Genomic DNA, 17,503 nt, shown 5'->3' with positions numbered 1-17,503 from the left:
CCCCCGTTCACATGCACCTCAATTGAACACAGACCAGAATTTGTTTACCACCGCACGAAGCGGTCACCGCCACCACCGAAGCTGAAAGGATCGTTCGAGTTGGAGCTCGTAGCAGCGGCTTGGGTCGCTGCAGCCGTGCCGGCATCTTGACCAAAGTTGACCAGGGCAGAGCCGGTGACACCGGTCGTGGTGTCGTTGTTGTTCTGTCCAGTAGGCTGTAGCAGATCCATCGGAATTTCTGGCAGACTGTTGATGTATTTGCGGACGATGACTGGTCCGATGATGAGAACAAGGAAGACGATGAGCATAATGAAGTACAAGATAGCATAGCGGATAACACGCCTCTTTCGAAGGCGAGATTGCTTGATCGAGTAGATGGGAGGTCGAATTTGACGGCTGCGGCAGAGTCAGTCACGGAAACAACAAGACGGGTCTGAAGTAACATACCTAGGTCGGAGCCAGAAGAGCATAACCGAGTGGAACTTGTCGATGTATGGGACGCAGAGAGCCGGCAGCATGATGAACATGATGATATGACCGAGGATGAAATCAGCTGCGAAAAACCCAAGCTCGGTGATCTTGCAAAGATACTCTCGCGCAGGCTGGGACATCGAGTGCCAGCCCATCGAGTACCACTTGCCAGTCCACCATGCTATGTTGGAGGTATCGTGCTTGAACTCCCTCGTCAAGCAGAGGGCGATGATGAGCTTGAAGATGAACCGCTGGAGAGCCACGACAGCAATCATGCCTAGAAGGGCCTTGGCGAAGATCCAGCCCTCGAGGAAGAACATGACCTCCCAGAAAGCCAAGAGCATGATAACCGCAACGCCGTGAGCGATGGCCGCAAGCACCGAGCCGAATTTCTTGCAGCACATGCTCAAGACAGGCCCCATACAACAAGCCATGCCGAACAATGCAGCGAGCACACCAGCGTTGACGGCAATAGGGGCAAAGGCAACGATAGCCACTCGGATCAGAGAATTGGTCGGGTCTTTCAGATCAGCACCTTGAACGCCAGTCTGTGCATTGATGAAGAGGTATGGGATCAATGTGAGACAGACAAGGACGAGCGGGCCCACGACCTCGCTGAAGAACACACTGGTGAATTGCGCACGAGGGACGTCGCCGCTGAGCTTCTCCGACGGGACACCGAGAGCTTTGCGCTTGTAGCCGGTAAGACGAGTGCGACTAAGGCGACAGAAGGCAATCCAAGACGAGGCATGTGAACGAGAATTGCCGCGAGACAGCCATCTGAGATAGTCTCGGTAGTCGATGAAAAAGTCGTTCCAGGCGAATTGATGGGGGTTGAAGATGAATGGCGAAATGCAGAGACCAAGAAGGGAGACCCAGAACCACAAGAGCCATACTCCCCAGACTGTGATGGTGGCAAAGAGCAACATCATCAGAGACCGCGCTCCCAGGTAGATTGAGGGGCCAGCAAATCGGGAGTAGAGCACGCCGAACGGGATACGTGCTGTTGCAAAGCCACGACCAGTTCCGATATATCGAGCGCCACCAAAGGACAAGTCTTGCTGGATAGAGCTTGCATAGATCTGGCACACAAACACCTCGAAGACCGGAGAAGCAGAGGCAAAGTGCTTGGCCAGACGGGTGGCAGCGCGCCAGAAGCCACGTTCAGTCAACTCCTGCACCACGAGCGGTACAAACGAGATGAAGAAGACGATGAAGATGGACACGACGCAGCGCTGGACCCATTCCATGATTGGTTTGAGATTTGTGCACCCAGTAGGCCTGAGAGGATCTGTCGGGGGAACATTGCGGTTGTAGAAACAGATGATGGTCTCGTGTCGCAGGGCACCCAAGTTGATAAGGACGATCATGAACAGCTGCACCGACAACATAATGAACATGTTGTTGATGTGGAAACCAGGATGGGCATAATAGAACGACAGGAAGCGATCCAGAGGGAGCTGTGTGCCGAGATAGTAGTACTCCCGGGACAACATCTGTTCGCCCATACCGGTTCCGATTTTCGTGGTGAAGTTGAGAATCGATCCAAATCCAAGATCACGGCCCTTGCCGCACTGGTAGTATTCACAATGCTTGATACGGCCGCCACGGATCAAAGCATTCATACCGGCGTAGATATCCTCGTTGAGATGGAGACCTTTCTGGGCCTTGGAGACGCCGCCACGAGTGGTCATGAAGATGCCGTTGAGGAAATCGGGATGACCGTAATGAAGCTTGCCACCAATTTGCGCCAGGGTACGAGCAAAGAGGGTACCGAAGGTTTGTTCCTTGCCAGCAGCGACGTCACCCAATACACCGATGTTCTCGGAGAAGATATACTCGCGAGCACCGAGAATGGCGACGGGATTGGTCTTGGTAGGAGGCAGTCCAGGAGTATACGGCGAGACATTATCTGTGGTCATCTCCTCGAATTCAGCCAAAACGCTTCGGATCTTCAAGCACTCTTCCAGATAGTTGTCCTGATTGGCGTCGATAAGCTGAATGTATTCACCACGATAGAAGATGATGGCATGATTCTGGTTGTCAGACTTGCCGTCTCCGAGAATGGGGTTGCCAGAAAGCTGAACTCTGAACTTGGGTCGACGCATGCCATTCTCCAGCAGTTCCGAGTGACCGTCAATGAGAGCAGAGTACAGACGTGGTTCTTCGCCTTCGTTCTGCGGTGGCTCTTCGTCGAGATAGGCGATCTGCAGATCTGGATAGGCACGGAGCAGGAACTCGGTGTTCTCGCGTTCTTCCTTCTTGAATTTGGCGTAGCGCTGCATCGAGACGACAATCTTGAACTTGCGTCTCGCCATGCGCTCAAGCTCGCGCTCAAGCTTGTCTGAGTTACCACCAAACATCTGAACGACTTCTGGATTTTCGACACGGTACAGCAGCTTGATGGCTCGGCTGTAGTTCATGAAACCAGAAATTGTGCGGTAGAGTGTCTGAGAGCGGAGCGAGGCCCAGATACGAGTTCGCAGAGTGTACTCCGGCGCAGCCGACTTGAAACCAATGCAGTAGAATGGCAGATCGTCGATCTTGCTCTTTGCGGTGTCCTTCTCGGATTTCTCATAGTCGCCATTGAATTGCGAGGTTTCGTCTGCCAGAATCTTGGTGTCTTTGACGAAACAGTCCCACTCGTGAGGATGGAGCTGTTTGAGGTACTCCAAGAGCGTGACGCGAGAGTATGGCTCATCCTCTCTGATAATTTCTCGCAGGGACAGCAGAATCTTCTCGCCGTAGTGTGGAATGAGAACCGTGAAGGTTGGCATATTGTCGACGGGGACAGGCTCAGGGATCGGCGTGGAGAGCGACTGCGCGAAGAATGAAATACGCCGTTCGGCTTCGCTCTGCGACGGGAAGAATTCGGTCTTGAACGAGTGATCTTCCTGCGAAACGAAAAAGGTCGGTGCCCGGAGTGTGCGCTTGCCCTCCTGCTCCGAAGGAACCTGGTGGTAGAGCAGCTTCTGAACATGATCGATGGCCAACAAGTGCTCTCTGTACATGGAGATGACAATGGCGTTCCACACTTGAGAGATCAACACCTTTGGCTTGTACTTGATTTCCATATCAGTTGTGGCCAAGACTTTGGAATAGATACGCTTCGGCAGTCGAGAGAAGATGTTTCTCCATGGCGTCCAGATAGAAACACCAAGGTAGAAAGATCGAGCGACTGAGAAGACGCAGTTCCAGATAATGTACCACAGATAGGTATCCAAGAAGAATAGAATCAGGTCGGTGAAGAACATGATGCCAAGCAAGATCTGGGGCTGGTACTTGCAAAGGTAGTCCTTGAGAATCTTGTCGCCCTGGCAGTGTTGAATCTTGGTGTAGGACAGAATCTTGATGGGGTCGCGGAACGACAGAGTCAGGAAGAAGTAAGATTCAGCCAACTTGGCTGCAAAGACCATGATCCACAAACCATAGGACATCCACATGTCGTTTCCCTTAAGACGGGGGTAAGAAGCCGTGAAAGTCTGACTGGCGACATATTGGCGGTTGTTTCGGGTGAGGTAACTGCCAAACAGTCCACCTAGAGGCATGATTGAGAAGAAGAAGAATGTGGCCAGTGCGATCAGGAACTGGACAACACCCAAGATCAACGAGATCTGTCCAGTCTGCTTGATACCGAAAATGTAGACGCTGGGAGCAATGTTGAGGACGAAGACACCGATGAGGAAGAGCAGCCGCTTTGTCAGATGTTGTGCACCTGCCCACTTCCGAGGGACGTACGACCATTCAACGAGGGTAGCCAGTATCTGGATCAGAGAGGCGATGGTGCCACCAAGAGCGACCGCAGACCATTGCGCAGGTGCGTTGGGCTTGTTGTTTAGCTGTTGCTGATAATTCTTAGTGTACAGCGTCGGAGCGTTGAAGGCCGTGTAGAACCAGAAAGTTGTCAAGTGGATGACCCAGATACGGTTGAAGTTGACCAACAAATGGAACCAGGATCTGGTTTCCTTGTACGTCTTGAAGAAAACCTTTTTCCAGTTGACTTCACCGAGCTTCAAGTATCGCTCGGCAGGGGGGAGATCAACAATACGACTCTTATCGGTCATGACAATCCTCTCGATGCCTTCGGGATACCAGAAGAGTTGGTTGATGTCGTCGTAACCGATGATTCTGTTGTGGTCCTTTTCGCGCCTGACATATTTTCCATCGATGATTTCGTAGGCTTGGTCTCGGATATAGGTGTACAGAGGTGTGATGACATTGTTCAGGTAAGTGAACTCCTCCACAGGCTCCACGCGATTTTGGCAGGCAGGAGAGTGCAAGTAGTCGTCGGCGCACTTGAAGATGAAGCACAGAGCTTCAGGCATGAAACGGACCTGATTCGCTTCGCCCCAGCAGAGCAAGTAGAGGGCAATCTGGCGAGCACGATCATGCTGCGACATTTTGTTCATCCTTGTCTTCCAGCGATACTCAGCAGCCTCGAGCGAGTTGTCACCCTCCAGGGCCTCCAAGGTCGCTTCTTCATTTTGTGGATTCTCTTTCGCCTTCTTTGCAGCCGCCTTTCGCGCTTTTCGTGTGCGCCGGTTGGCTTTTCCGAGCTTCATGTTGGCGAAGCCAACAGCATCGTCAAGGTCCAGATGAGCCGCAAAGTACCATCGACGGTAATTTGCGTTGTCACCGCCGATGTAGTCCGCGTGCAGAGAGAGCAGGGCTTGGTTGGGGGTCATTCTGGAGGCACGGGAGTCCAGCAGAGTCATCATGTGATCGTACATGTTGCGCATACTGTCTCGTTGGAAGCCAAATTTTGCAGTCAGGTCCAAGAAGATGTCCTCAACCTCTTCCTTTGACAGAGGAATCTGAGCGTCTGAGGTCCAGGCAGGGTAGGGTTCGCGGGATCGTTGGCCAGCAGGAAGTGCATTGTTATAATCCATCCCATAGATCGGAGTCGATGCGCCAGATGATCGATTGCCGCCGTAAGATATTTGGGAGGAAGGAGGTCTGTAGCCACGGCCTCCCTGGCCCTCATAACCACTATGGTATCGTTCGTCTCCCCGCCCATAGTAATCCATTTCAGCTGCACGGGCCATGTCTGATCTCATGGTGAAGTCGCTAAATGTCTCAGAGTCCTCTTCCGAGTCATGTCCACGACGTCTTGGGCGTTGACCTTGGGGGTGCTGGCCGGCAGCGCCTTGATCGTAGTATTGCCCATCATAGTAATCATCTTGATAGCCTTGGTGGCCTTCGTAGTATCCACCGTCGTTGTGGTAGGGATTGGAAGCATCGGCATTGTAGTAGCCACTGTAACTGTTAGCAAACGGCCTCGGCATCGCTGAGCTGATTATTCCTCACGATTCATCGTAATATCCCTCGCCGCCATGTTGCTGGTGGCCGTAGTCGTATTGGTCATGGTAACCGTGCTGCTGGTCGTCCTGGTAGTAGGCGTCGTTGCCATGATGCTGGCCGTTGTAGCCATCATCATAGCCGCCCTGGTGAGGATGGCCAGACATTTTTGGTTTGAGGTCCTAGAGAAAGAAAAGTCAGCCGGACAATGCTCGCGGATAAAATGGGCAGCATCCCATTCAGGGGGAGCAGCTGCTTGGTTTCTACGCACTTCACAGTAGTCCCATGAACAATGTCCTCTCAATCAGATACCCGGTATGTGCAGAGAGCTAAGTTTCGCAGCTGGTGGTGATAGTGGTGGTGATATTAGTCGTGATACAGGTATAAGCAGCGAGTGTTTGGTCCGGGCGTAAGCGAGGCAAAGATGCTGAAAAGTGTGCAGAGTCGCCGGTGAAATTGTGTCGGTCTATTCTCGAATAATTGAAGAAGACAGCGGCGGGGGTCAACGGGCTGCCTCAGGCGTCGAGATCGCAGTGAAAAGGTGAATTCGCGGTGGCAGGTAGAATTGAGTGACGGTTGTTGTGAAACGAATGAAGGGGGCAGAGCGTCTTGGTTGCTCAGCCAATGTCCTGCAGCGGAAGGCGCGCGTTGCGTGCAGCGTCGCCCTGGTTTTACGGACCCCGAGCTGACCGTTTGCACCTTCCCAAGACTTTTGGTGACAACGCCTCGGTGTTGATGTCCTTCTTCTCGCAGCGATAGAAGCGAGTCCAAGACAACAAGGAGGAGGAAGAAACGACAGTACGAAAGCACAATTGCTGAGAGTGAGCAGGTGTGAGGCTGGGTTGAATAATGGAGAAAAGGCCACAAAGGATGCTGGGCGTGCCGTAGGACAGGGGAGACAACAGGGTTTGGGGGGAAACCGGCTAGACTGTGCCAGGACTGCAGGTGGTGCCAGGCGTGCTTGTTTCGGGCTTAGGGGCCGGATGTTGAGTGTGCCAGAGACAGTTAGGGCGGGCACAGTGGGCAAAGCAATTTGGGTGGTCCTGGCCTTGAGCCTGCAACATCCACCCCGGGCCAGCTGCGGGTTTGATTTCGGCCGACAGGGGTGCGCTGCTGTGTGAGCAAATGAGCTTGGTGGCTGCTTGGATCTGCTTCCGGCCACTAACCAAGCCTGCTCCGTACTGGGTACTTTGAGGCAAAAATCCAGGGAGCAACAGCTCACAGAGAGGGCTGGGTGGGCTTGACGGCCGAACCAGGGCAGGCCACCAACGACCACGAGCTTCGCCACACACTTTGATTATCCTTTGTCAGTCCCGACCCTAGGGGGCACAGAATCCACCGCCTATCTGGCACTCGTGCCGACTATCTCACGCCTCACGCTCGTCTGTTCCTTGCAATTCGCTCCTAACTCCTTGATTGCGACACGCGCCCAGCGTCATCATGCTTTTTAACGTGCATCGCTTAGTGCGCTACGGACAGGCTTCCCGCCCTTATGCGTCCGCACTGCTATCTCTGGCACACGTTATCCTGATGAGGCTGGGATCGTTCGTAATTATGTGGCTATGCAGAAAACTCGCAGTACACCATATGTGAGCCTCATGTCAATGGCAATCATATCCGCTCAGGATCTACCAAGTCTCTCGCCACAGACACGGCACTCAGAATACTGAAGAGCTGTTCAACAGCATGCACGCTTCCGTCCACAGGATGTGGTCTGAAGAGCTGGTCACACGGCAGCTGTTTCATCTGGTGGCCTTTCCGGTGTCGCAGATCTCAACTGCGTCTCGGAAAAATTGTCTCCAGATGCACTGCATGTATCCGTCCGCCTTCAGTTCCGACGAGCAGACACAGTTGTCGTTCTCCGCAAGATGTAGATGCATAATCACAATCGCCGAACCATAATCTAGCAGGGGAAGTAGCAAGCAGCCACGGGCTTTCGAGAAGAGATGTGCATATCCTGATAACGCGGCTGTTCCGGCGCAGCAATATATGTACAAATAAGTACGTACACATCACTGTGGTGGTAATCGCTCCAAGAAACACTATTGTTAAGCTGCATAAAACGGGGTTTTATACGCCGCCCACTCATGTTGAGCACCATCGCCCTCCTACGGGTACGCGTACAAGTACAGAGTCCGGAGTACACAGTGCGAGATAGGATCTACTGGGTAGGCCACCCGATCGTCTCGCCGGCAAACGTGTTGCTCTTCGTCGACACAGTTGGAGGCTGTACCCGGTAGCAACTCAGGGATTTCCCCATTGTTCCGATTGAGCTGTGACGGGTCACTTCTGTCTCTACTCGCACGCAGTCCACGAGTCAGTAAGTCTGTGCTCTGTAGATTGAGCTGCCAGATATGCATGCCCGCCATTATTCATACCACATCAACTTCCCTGACGCAAAGTCCGCACATTGTGCTTACAAGGTAGGGTATGTAGTATTCATTCCTTCAACGCAGCACAATTCACGGCGGCTGCAAGCCGCAAAAGCCATCATCATGCATTTTGTGGGCCTCGAAGCATTGATCAGCAGTGATTCACGCCAGGTGGACCGGTGGATATCCAGGTGTGGTTCCCGGATAATTCATTTCAAGATTCTCAACATGAAAGTTTCTCACTAGCGATCCTTTCTCCTGAATTGATCCAGCAGACACTCCGTCTCCGTCTGGATATCTTTTGTCTTGCCATGCTCTCCAGTACCAATGGCCCGTCAAGTAACTAGGCAGGCTCTCTGGAGCTCGACCCTGATCAGCTTGTCGAAGCTCTTCTTCCGAAATAGAACAAGCATTTAGCTGGCGAAAGCTCAACGGATATCTGTCAGTGGCGATTGCTATTTAAGGTTGACAAGAGCCGTCATCGACCGAAGTCGTGATTGTCAAGAGGCGAATGTGGAGTGTGTAGGGAAAAGGGGGCCGCCCTCCAATCATCCTTTTACCACATCGGCGACTCAGACAGCCAATTTCGCTCGCGGACAAATGAGAGGAACTGTGCGGAGAGCTCGCTCGCATATCAGGATCACCTTTCACCTGAAAGATGTTCCAAGGCCGAGACACGTCTGAAGAAGCTCGAGACAAGCTGTTGGAAGATCATGCACCCACAGCTTCAATGGTGAGACACGCAGAGCTTGTTCCTCCACTGCGTCGACTCTCATTTGCCTCTGTCGAACCGTGGCAAACCATGTGTTTCGTGCTGCATCGATATTCACAGTAGACCTTATGCCCATGTCGAACTTCGATACTCCTTACGGAGCTTGGATCCCAGCACTGTCTCCTCGAGTGACTCGTAAAAGACCGGTCCACCTCAGCAAATATTCATGTGATGATTGAATCCACCTTGATCTGCCAGATTACAGAGCCGGATAATGTTGTCCGGTCAGGAGCTCAGGAGTCAGGAGCCGTAGAAATAATTCCGAATCCCAAGTTATGCAACTCATAAGTCCATCCCTCCCTCTTGCTGCTCGGCGTCAGTACTCTCGTATTCCTTCGACAGCAACATCTTCCGGACGCGCAAATTTCTTCAGTATTGGCGTGTTGCACAGCAACCAGCAACCATTAATCGGTGGAAATGTGCACTGACCTACCTCATACACAGCATTCCTGAATGGCCGAGGAACCGGATGGGGAAAGGGACGCGTGTTCGCCTGCGTCGTGTTGCGCCGGCCCCTGCGGTGGGTGTGTGGACAGTGCAATCGACACACGATCTGCGGCAAGTGGAAGACCAATCAATAACAGATCTACACAGTACGGAGTCGTGGGAGTCCAGCTCCATAACTCGCAACCCCGGGGACGCATTTTGGGGGCGTGTACCGCCTAAAGGGGCACCGCGGACGGGGCATGGGTGCCTGTAAGAACCGAATCTGCATTGCTAAGCAAGCTGTCCAGGCGTGAGTCGCCAGATGCTCGTTGTACCGCTCCCAATTTGGATCGTTACGGATGGGATGCTTCGCTATCTCTTCTCCCTCCCCCCTTCCCCTTGATCCAGTCACTGTCACCAGTAGTGTTTGTTTGTAGACCTACACTTTTTTTCCCGACCTGTGGTTTTTTCACTTTTGCCTCTTGGACTACACCTTCGTGACACTCTTTCTATATTTGCGGACCCATTTGTCCCTCGTTCCTGCCGTTATTGGCAGTGACAGCTCGTTACCACTTAATCCAGGGAGCAACATTCTTGTTGTCGCTGCGCCCTGATCACGCCTCTTACACCATTTTCGCGGGCCAGATAGCACTGGGCCTCATCTTCATTCCCGACCATCTTCAGCATGAAGAGTTTCTCTGCCGCTGCGACTGCTGTCGCAGGCGCTGCTCTTTTGATCAGGTCTGCATATGCAGATGTGGACCCAATCGTGATCAAAGTACGACGATATACCCTTCGTTGTGTGACGGGAAAGAAGATTGTGCTGATGCGCTATGCTCCAGGGCTCCAAATTCTTCTACCAGACTAATGGAACGCAATTGTAAGTGCACCGGTTCTCCCCAGCCTGGATGGTTCTTATCTGACCTGGCGAAGTTTCATGAAGGGCGTCGCCTACCAACGTACGTTAAGGACTCACTCGTCCAGCAAGGATATCAGTTGACGTGCTTGACAGAGGATTATCTGGGCAATGGCACAACCTCAGGCAACAACGACAACTACATCGATCCTCTCGCCGACCCCTCCACATGCCAGCGAGATATCCCTTACCTCGTCCAGTTGGGCACCAATACCATTCGAACCTACGCGATCGATCCCACGCAGAACCATGACGAGTGCATGAGCATGCTGGCTGACGCCGGTATCTATGTCATCTCTGATCTGTCGTCACCAGGCAACTCCATCATTCGAGACAGCCCGACCTGGAACGACGACTTGTACGCTCGCTACACTGCCGTCATCGACAACCTGGCGAAATACTCAAACACACTAGGTTTCTTTGCAGGAAATGAGGTGTCCAATAATAACACAAACACCGATGCCAGTGCTTTCGTGAAGGCTGCCGTCCGAGACATGAAGGCGTACATCAAGCAACAGAACTACCGCCCAATCGGGGTGGGCTATGCCACCAACGACGATGCGGAAATTCGCGAGAACCTGGCCAATTACTTTGACTGTGGAAACCCGGAAGATGCGATTGATTTCTGGGGTTACAATATCTACTCCTGGTGCGGAGACTCCAGCTACACAGAGTCAGGATTTGATCAACGAACGGCAGAGTTCGAGAGTTACAATGTGCCCGTGTTCTTCGCTGAGTACGGATGCAACACCGTCCAGCCTCGCGAGTTCACCGAAGTTCAGGCCTTGTACGGTCCCCAGATGACCCCCGTCTGGTCTGGTGGCATTGTGTACATGTACTTTCAGGAAGTCAACGACTATGGCCTCGTTTCGGTTGACGGCAACTCAGTCAGCACCCTGGCCGATTTCAATGCCCTGTCGAGCCAGATTGCAAAGATCTCCCCAACCGGAGTCAACTCGGCCAGCTACAGTCCTACCAACACCGCTGGCGCAGCATGCCCAAGCGTCAACAACGACTGGCAAGCCTCTTCCTCTCTCCCACCTACGCCAAACCAGGAACTATGCGAGTGCATGTTCAACGCTCTGACGTGCCGACCGAACAATGTGGACTCAGAAGATGTGGGTGAGCTGTTTGGCGTTGTTTGCGGTCTGGCCGATGGTGTCTGTGACGGTATTACCGCGAACGCAACCACGGGCGACTATGGTGCATACGGCATGTGCAACCCCGAACAACAGCTTGGTTGGGCACTTAATACCTACTACGAACAACAAGCTGCTCAAGGGAACGGTGCCTCGGCTTGCGATTTCGGCGGATCTGCGACTACAGCCTCCCCCACTGCCCCGACCGGGAACTGTGCATCTTTGATCAGCCAGGCTGGTAGTGCAGGCACTGGCACGGTCACCTCTGCACCAAGTGGTACTGGTGGATCTGGATCTGGGTCTGGGTCAGGCTCCGCCTCCGGCTCCGGCTCTGGTTCTAGTGGCAGCAGCAGTCCCAATGCTGGCGTTCCTGGTTTCTCTGCTTCTAGCCAATTCGGCTTCCTGTCAGTTGCCGCTGCTCTTACCGTTGCGTTTGTTAGTGGAGCGGGCATGATTCTGTTGTAAAGGGATGAAAATCAGGGCAGGCCCAAGTCAGCTGGTTAGCAGCGTTAGCTCAGTCATCAGGAGTAGTTCAGAGCATCAATGGAGTCTAGCGAGTCTTCAAAATTGGGTAGTCTAGATAGGAAAAACAATTGAAAGACCAGCAGTCGTTTCCCACATGCAGAAATCGTGGTGGCACGAAGCTTTCCAGCGATCAAAAAGCCCTGCTTCTCGTATTCGACCGAACAGCTGGAAATCTCTCGGCAGTGTTTGTCAACGTCTTTGTCCAATCCACCCACCAGAATTTGATCTTCTTTTGTCTAATTCGGAGACCGACGAGGGAAATCGAGTGAACCGCAGCTCGCAAGCTCTCGACAACGATATCGCCCATCATTGTACCGGATAATGAAGCCCGGGGCACGGTGATCAGCCTACCTTCGTGTCTAGGCACCAGTCCTGCGGCATTGCCTCTTCAGAAGGAGACTGCGTACGGAGCAGTACCGCTCCCAATCCAGCTACGCCTGCCTCTCTGACCTGGACCGGAGCGAGATTCTTAGCTGGCAGCCACAAGTTACGGAATTCTAGGTTGCCGCTCGGTTTGGCGGCGGGTGTCTCTGGAGAGCCCGCTACTGTAGGCGCAAAGATGGCGGCTACGTACGGCGTCCGGCAACTCTATGGAGGAGCCTTGACTGTTGAGTTGCCCGTTGAATTGATAGATTCGAGGTAAGCCAGCCGATTTGAAGCGAGGTGATCATTTCGAGTGAGGACGCTGTGGTTCGTGATGGCCACGAGAGTCGATATGCCACATTGATGAGCGTGCCAGGAGAGAATGACGCCCCCGTCTCGAAATCATCTCAATCGTTCTTTGAGACACACTCGACGTTCTCACGTCTCATTTCCACCTCACGTGCTTGAAAGAAAGGCATATTAACTCGTCTCCTTCACAGCGACATCCGCCAAATCCCCGACCACCAAGAAGTCTTCCTCTCGCCCACGACCCTCACGTCCATCATCTTTGAGATAAACACGCACATCTCCACGGGCGGCGGCGGCGGCGATAACCACAACGCCCCCAGCCAGGCCCCAACAACCCGCACCGAAGTCTCTCCAGACGGCACCACCACGACGACAACCACGACCACGACCACCAGCGTCACCACGTCGGTTGTCTCGGCCGGAGCAAGCCCGCAGGCACAGAACCCGGGACCAAACAGGGACGCCGATGACCATGAAGCCACGAAACAGCACTTTACCGACGTCATCTCCCCACCTGACACCCTCGTCTCGACGCTGCCCTCGCCCCAGCCCGTGAAAATGCTCGACCCTTCCCTGGCGCGGTACCCAGCGTACATGCTCGCCGGGAACATCAACACCGTCGACGACAACACCCGCGCAGCAGGGGCCTCCAACGCTCACGCTCAGCAGCCGAACCATGCACATGCACGGGCCCATCCCGGCGCCGCCACAGCGCCCGCCACCTTCCCCACGACGGGGGGCTCCTCGGCGTCGCACGCCGCGCAGTCCCTACTGGGTCTCGTTCATCAGATCCAGCTCCTCGTCCGCCTGCCTGATCATGGCACGGACATTGTCGTGCGCGTGGCTGTGCCGCTCAAGGAGTTCGCGCGGGCCGGCCAAGCACTGGGGAGCAGTGACTCTGGAGCCACCGAGGGGATGATTGCCGAGGAGCTGGGCAGGGCGCGCGATCTGCTTGCCAGGGTGGTGGGGACACTGAAGGTGCGCGATTGGGGGTTACTGGCTGGGTAGGGGCCGATGTCGAAGGCCAAGTCCAGTGCAGTGCAGTGCAGTGCAGCGTGGCGCGAGGTGGAATCAGAGGACACAGTGGACATGGTAGGGTATGTAGGGCCGCGCAGAACGAATCAGAGCAAGGTGGTGCGGCGGAGATGATTGCACGATTCAGCGACGACATGCTTGCTATGCATGGTGGGCGGAAATGACTGCACGATTGAGCGAAAACATTCCTGCTATACTCGACAGGCGGACGGACGGATGGACAGAACGAACGAACGAAGGAACAAACAAATGAACAAGTCAAGTCGCCCGCCACGCTTTATAATGTAAGTGGCACACGCGAGGACCACATCAACATCAACATCAACATCAACAACATTCAAGAATCAGGCGATGGAGAGCAGGGACAGTCTAGGTTGTGCTACGGGACGGCGGACCTCACCAGTGAGTGACTTGGATAGAATTACTGTATTATGCCCTCTCAAGTGGACGGATGGATGGCTACAGCAATTACTCTACGTTAAATAGATGGGATGGATAGATAGATAGACGAGGCAATGACTACAGACAGAAAAGAACCATCCGAGAAAAGACCAGTCTGCGATAATCCAGCATTGCCTTGGACGTGAGCGAGCGAGCGACGGGGACGCGGACAGGGGGGCCAAGAAACGACAGACCATGGTACGGTAGGGTGACAGGATAGCTGGATTGCTTTTCTCAAGTACGATTCACAGAGCACGCGCCCCGAGTTGCTTGTACACATGTACGTATGTGTGCGAGTTCGAACCGTCTTCTGTCTCGCTCGTGGCCGTACACCACGCTTAAACGCTGTGCTCAACAAGGCACGCAAGCCCCAGTGCGACAACCAGCTCCCTAGTACAGCAATATACAATCGGTCATCTGAGCCAACTTGTCCGATCCATCCAACAGTGTCTGCAGGCTTGAGCATAAAAATCCAACATATCAGCCAGTCAAGTCCCCGAATCAATCGCTCAACTCAATCGTCTCAATCATCGTCCGCAACGGATTCGTCTGACTGCCACTGGAGCTGCCACTCTCACTTTCCGTGCTACCCTCCCTCTTCACCCTTGCTGCGCCTTTCTTCTTTGGACTCGCCGTCCCTCTCGGCTTGGGTCTCACCTGCACCAAGAACCCTTTACACTTCCCACACCGGTGCTTCTCAACATCGATACTCTTACTGTGCCGTCCATATTCGGCCCCACAGCCCTCATCGTCCTCCAACTTGAGGAAATCCATGGCCGAGGTGCGTGGGCGCCCGGTACACACCCAGAGGTACTTGTGGTTGATGGTGTAGCTGTGCTTCGTGGTGACTTCGACTTTGCGCCATGAATCGACGCTCGTGGAGCGTAGGTGGGACGTGGCCTCCTGGGCCCAGTTCTTGAAACTCGCGCCGTGAGGCTGATCTCGCACGTTGCTAATCATGAAATTCGTCAAGTGGCAGAACTCATGTGCCAGGGTATTGACCAATCGATCTTCACAGTCGATGATCTTCTCCGCAAGCTCAATCGACGCGAAATGCTGGACCTTCACCCCAACATCACTCGAGTCTGCGTTTCCTTTGATTGGTGAGCCAGACAGTTTGGTCACGGTGCGTTTCCAATTCGCTCGTCCGGCAGTGGAGCGCAGGGTCTTGGACCAGATGATCTTGACGCCACCTGTGGTGGATGATAGATTTTCGAGTTGTCCGTTCGCAACGTGCTCGTCGAGTTCGCGGAGGAGGGAGAGCGCGAGTTGCTCTTTCTTCGCGTCAAAGGTTTTCTTTTGCGCCACTGCAAGCCGTTTCTCTTCCGCAATGCGCTTCTTCTCTTCCTTCTCTGGACTTTTGACGGGTGACCCTGATTTGCGAGGTGATGAGCACGGACTGGGAAGTGAGTCGAAAGAATCGAGACTGTCATCTGAATCGGACCAGATCTGGAATCTACCTGCGCCTCGCTTCCCAGGTGAGGCTGCTGGTGCCTTTTTCGGAGAGAATTCATCGTTCCATTCGTTGATCACATTATGATCCCAGAACGCGTCCATACTCTGACGGTGGGGTGATTGCGGGATAGCCTGTCCCTTAGACGGTGACAAAAGCTTCGAGGGCGATTTGAGCTTTGAGGGTGAGCGTGGCGGCGTCGCTGGCGGTGTTTGAAAACGGAAATCGGGTTCATTTGGTGGTCCTTGTTCATCTGCTGTACCGTCTGGCTCAATAGCCTTCTTAGAAGGCAGTTCTCCTGAGGGAATCATGAGCGCAGGCTTGGACGACGGCGGAGCCAGTTTCAGAATGGCGTCGAAGTCGTTGAAGGGATTTGAGTTGAGACTTGGATTTTTCTCCTCCTTGACTTTCTGAGTTTGAGTTGAGGGTGAACTCGGTCGAGGATTCAGTTTGAACTCCGGAGAGACAGCAGGGGAAGAGGTGATGTCAATTGTTTCGACCACTTCTTTCTTCTCTGTAGACTTCTTGTCTTCAAGCGAGACGTTCTGCAAAGCGTTCACCAGAACGTCTGCCGCACGGTTTTCCTTGTCTGAGTCTTCTCCCTCGCTATCATTGCCAAAGGTCAACCTCCTCCGAGTCGGTGATCCACGGTGTAAGCGCCTTCGTGGAGCCCTTCGTGGTACTCGGGTAGGCGGTGTCCTCTGGTCATCACTCTCATCTTCCGACTCCATGGCGGAAGTATTATAGAAGCTGAGCTCGGCATCATCGGCAACGATGAAGCCACTCAGATCGGTGTCTTCGTCTTCGTCCTCATCGTTGGAGTTCTCGTCGTCGTCGTTGCACGGAGCCTCCTTCAAGACGAATCTGCTGGTGTAGTGTGGTATTTGGTTGTGTTTGGATCTGCTTGTCGTCTGGCTCGACCTCCGTGATTCAGGCTTCACAAGAGACCTTGCCCCTCCCTTTACTGATGGTTTCTTTGCTCTGGCAGGCGCAGCAGGCTCCGCACCATTGCGTTGCACGGCGGTAGTCTTCAAATGTACCGTGGTTGAGTCGAGATGGGCCAGTCTCGAACTCCTCTGCGGGCTCGTTGGTGAGCGGCGGTTATTGGATGTGAGCAGCGTCTCGGAAACGGTCGTGTTGCGAGGCAGGAGTGGGATATCTTTCAGCGAGCTGTTGGCGTTCTTTGATGTGGCCACTTGGTCCAGCGTACCGGCCTTCTTCACTTGCCGTGTGCCCGCGCTTCGGTCTCGTTTCTGTGGGCCTTCAAATTCGGGCAGTGCTCTCTTCTCAGGCGACTGTAGCTGGTTGGCCATTTTCTTGCGGGGAGATCTTCGCAGGCCAGTATTCGCGCTTGTAGCCATCAATGGCTTGGGTGGGAAGAGAATGTCAAGTTCTGGTAGAACCGACAGATCATCATCGGGGAGGTATGTCGACATTGTTAAGGTAGTTGTTGGGCTCGGCAATGTCATTGATGTCGTCGATGTCGTCGATGTCATTAACGTCGTCGCAGTATCTGAGGATGATGTATGTTTACTTCGGTCGCTGCCACAGCAACAGCGGTGGATGAGCCGTCTCGAATGACTAAGCAATATGAATTTATCACGTGCGCTCACGTGCCATTAGTTCTCATTTCATCTTGTGTCTTTCTTCTGCTTTGGCAAACTTCATGAATCAACTATCTCATGCTTCAGCTCTGCCATCGACTCTCTCGCGTCTCACAAAGTTGAACTTGGCATTATAGTATGGCCGGTTCCCCTCCTTTATGTCAGGCTCCAGGTCATCGTCAGGGTTCGTGGGACTAATCTGCAAAGCTCTCAGCATCGGGGTCATCCATGGGGGTTTTGAAAGACTGTTGCTTACCTTGAAGGTCCTTATCATCCGTGCGAGGGCCTTCTTCATTTCAAACATCGCCAAATTGCGCCCAATGCACATCCGCCTCCCGGTACGGAAGGTGAGATCTCCGTGATCCATCATTCCGAGTTT

At 53.5% G+C, this 17,503-nt stretch overlaps 5 protein-coding genes across 5 annotated transcripts; 2 read left to right on the top strand and 3 right to left on the bottom strand.

The window, feature by feature from the left end:
* Nucleotides 1–44: 44 nt before the first annotated feature.
* G647_01956 (1,3-beta-glucan synthase component FKS1) lies at nt 45–5,936 on the bottom strand (the record flags this gene model as incomplete). Its single annotated transcript, XM_008725355.1, has 3 exons — nt 45–396; nt 448–5,727; nt 5,779–5,936. 3 exons carry the CDS (start codon nt 5,934–5,936, stop codon nt 45–47), a joined length of 5,790 nt encoding a protein of 1,929 aa, XP_008723577.1.
* A 4,236-nt stretch (nt 5,937–10,172) lies between these two features.
* Nucleotides 10,173–11,859, top strand: G647_01955 (uncharacterized protein; the record flags this gene model as incomplete). Its single annotated transcript, XM_008725354.1, has 3 exons — nt 10,173–10,219; nt 10,273–10,298; nt 10,352–11,859. 3 exons carry the CDS (start codon nt 10,173–10,175, stop codon nt 11,857–11,859), a joined length of 1,581 nt encoding a protein of 526 aa, XP_008723576.1.
* A 619-nt stretch (nt 11,860–12,478) lies between these two features.
* On the top strand, nt 12,479–13,599 carry G647_01954 (uncharacterized protein; the record flags this gene model as incomplete). The annotated part of the gene is made up of 2 exons (XM_008725353.1): nt 12,479–12,558; nt 12,783–13,599. 2 exons carry the CDS (start codon nt 12,479–12,481, stop codon nt 13,597–13,599), a joined length of 897 nt encoding a protein of 298 aa, XP_008723575.1.
* Nucleotides 13,600–14,568: 969 nt separating this feature from the next.
* G647_01953 (uncharacterized protein) lies at nt 14,569–16,956 on the bottom strand (the record flags this gene model as incomplete). Its single annotated transcript, XM_008725352.1, has 1 exon — nt 14,569–16,956. One exon carries the CDS (start codon nt 16,954–16,956, stop codon nt 14,569–14,571), a length of 2,388 nt encoding a protein of 795 aa, XP_008723574.1.
* Nucleotides 16,957–17,200: 244 nt separating this feature from the next.
* On the bottom strand, nt 17,201–17,491 carry G647_01952 (uncharacterized protein; the record flags this gene model as incomplete). The annotated part of the gene is made up of 2 exons (XM_008725351.1): nt 17,201–17,323; nt 17,381–17,491. 2 exons carry the CDS (start codon nt 17,489–17,491, stop codon nt 17,201–17,203), a joined length of 234 nt encoding a protein of 77 aa, XP_008723573.1.
* Nucleotides 17,492–17,503: the final 12 nt, after the last annotated feature.

This window comes from Cladophialophora carrionii (assembly GCF_000365165.1).
Source record: "Cladophialophora carrionii CBS 160.54 unplaced genomic scaffold supercont1.1, whole genome shotgun sequence".
Classification (NCBI taxonomy): Eukaryota; Fungi; Ascomycota; class Eurotiomycetes; order Chaetothyriales; family Herpotrichiellaceae; genus Cladophialophora; species Cladophialophora carrionii.
This window is presented reverse-complemented; position numbering and strand designations above follow the sequence as displayed.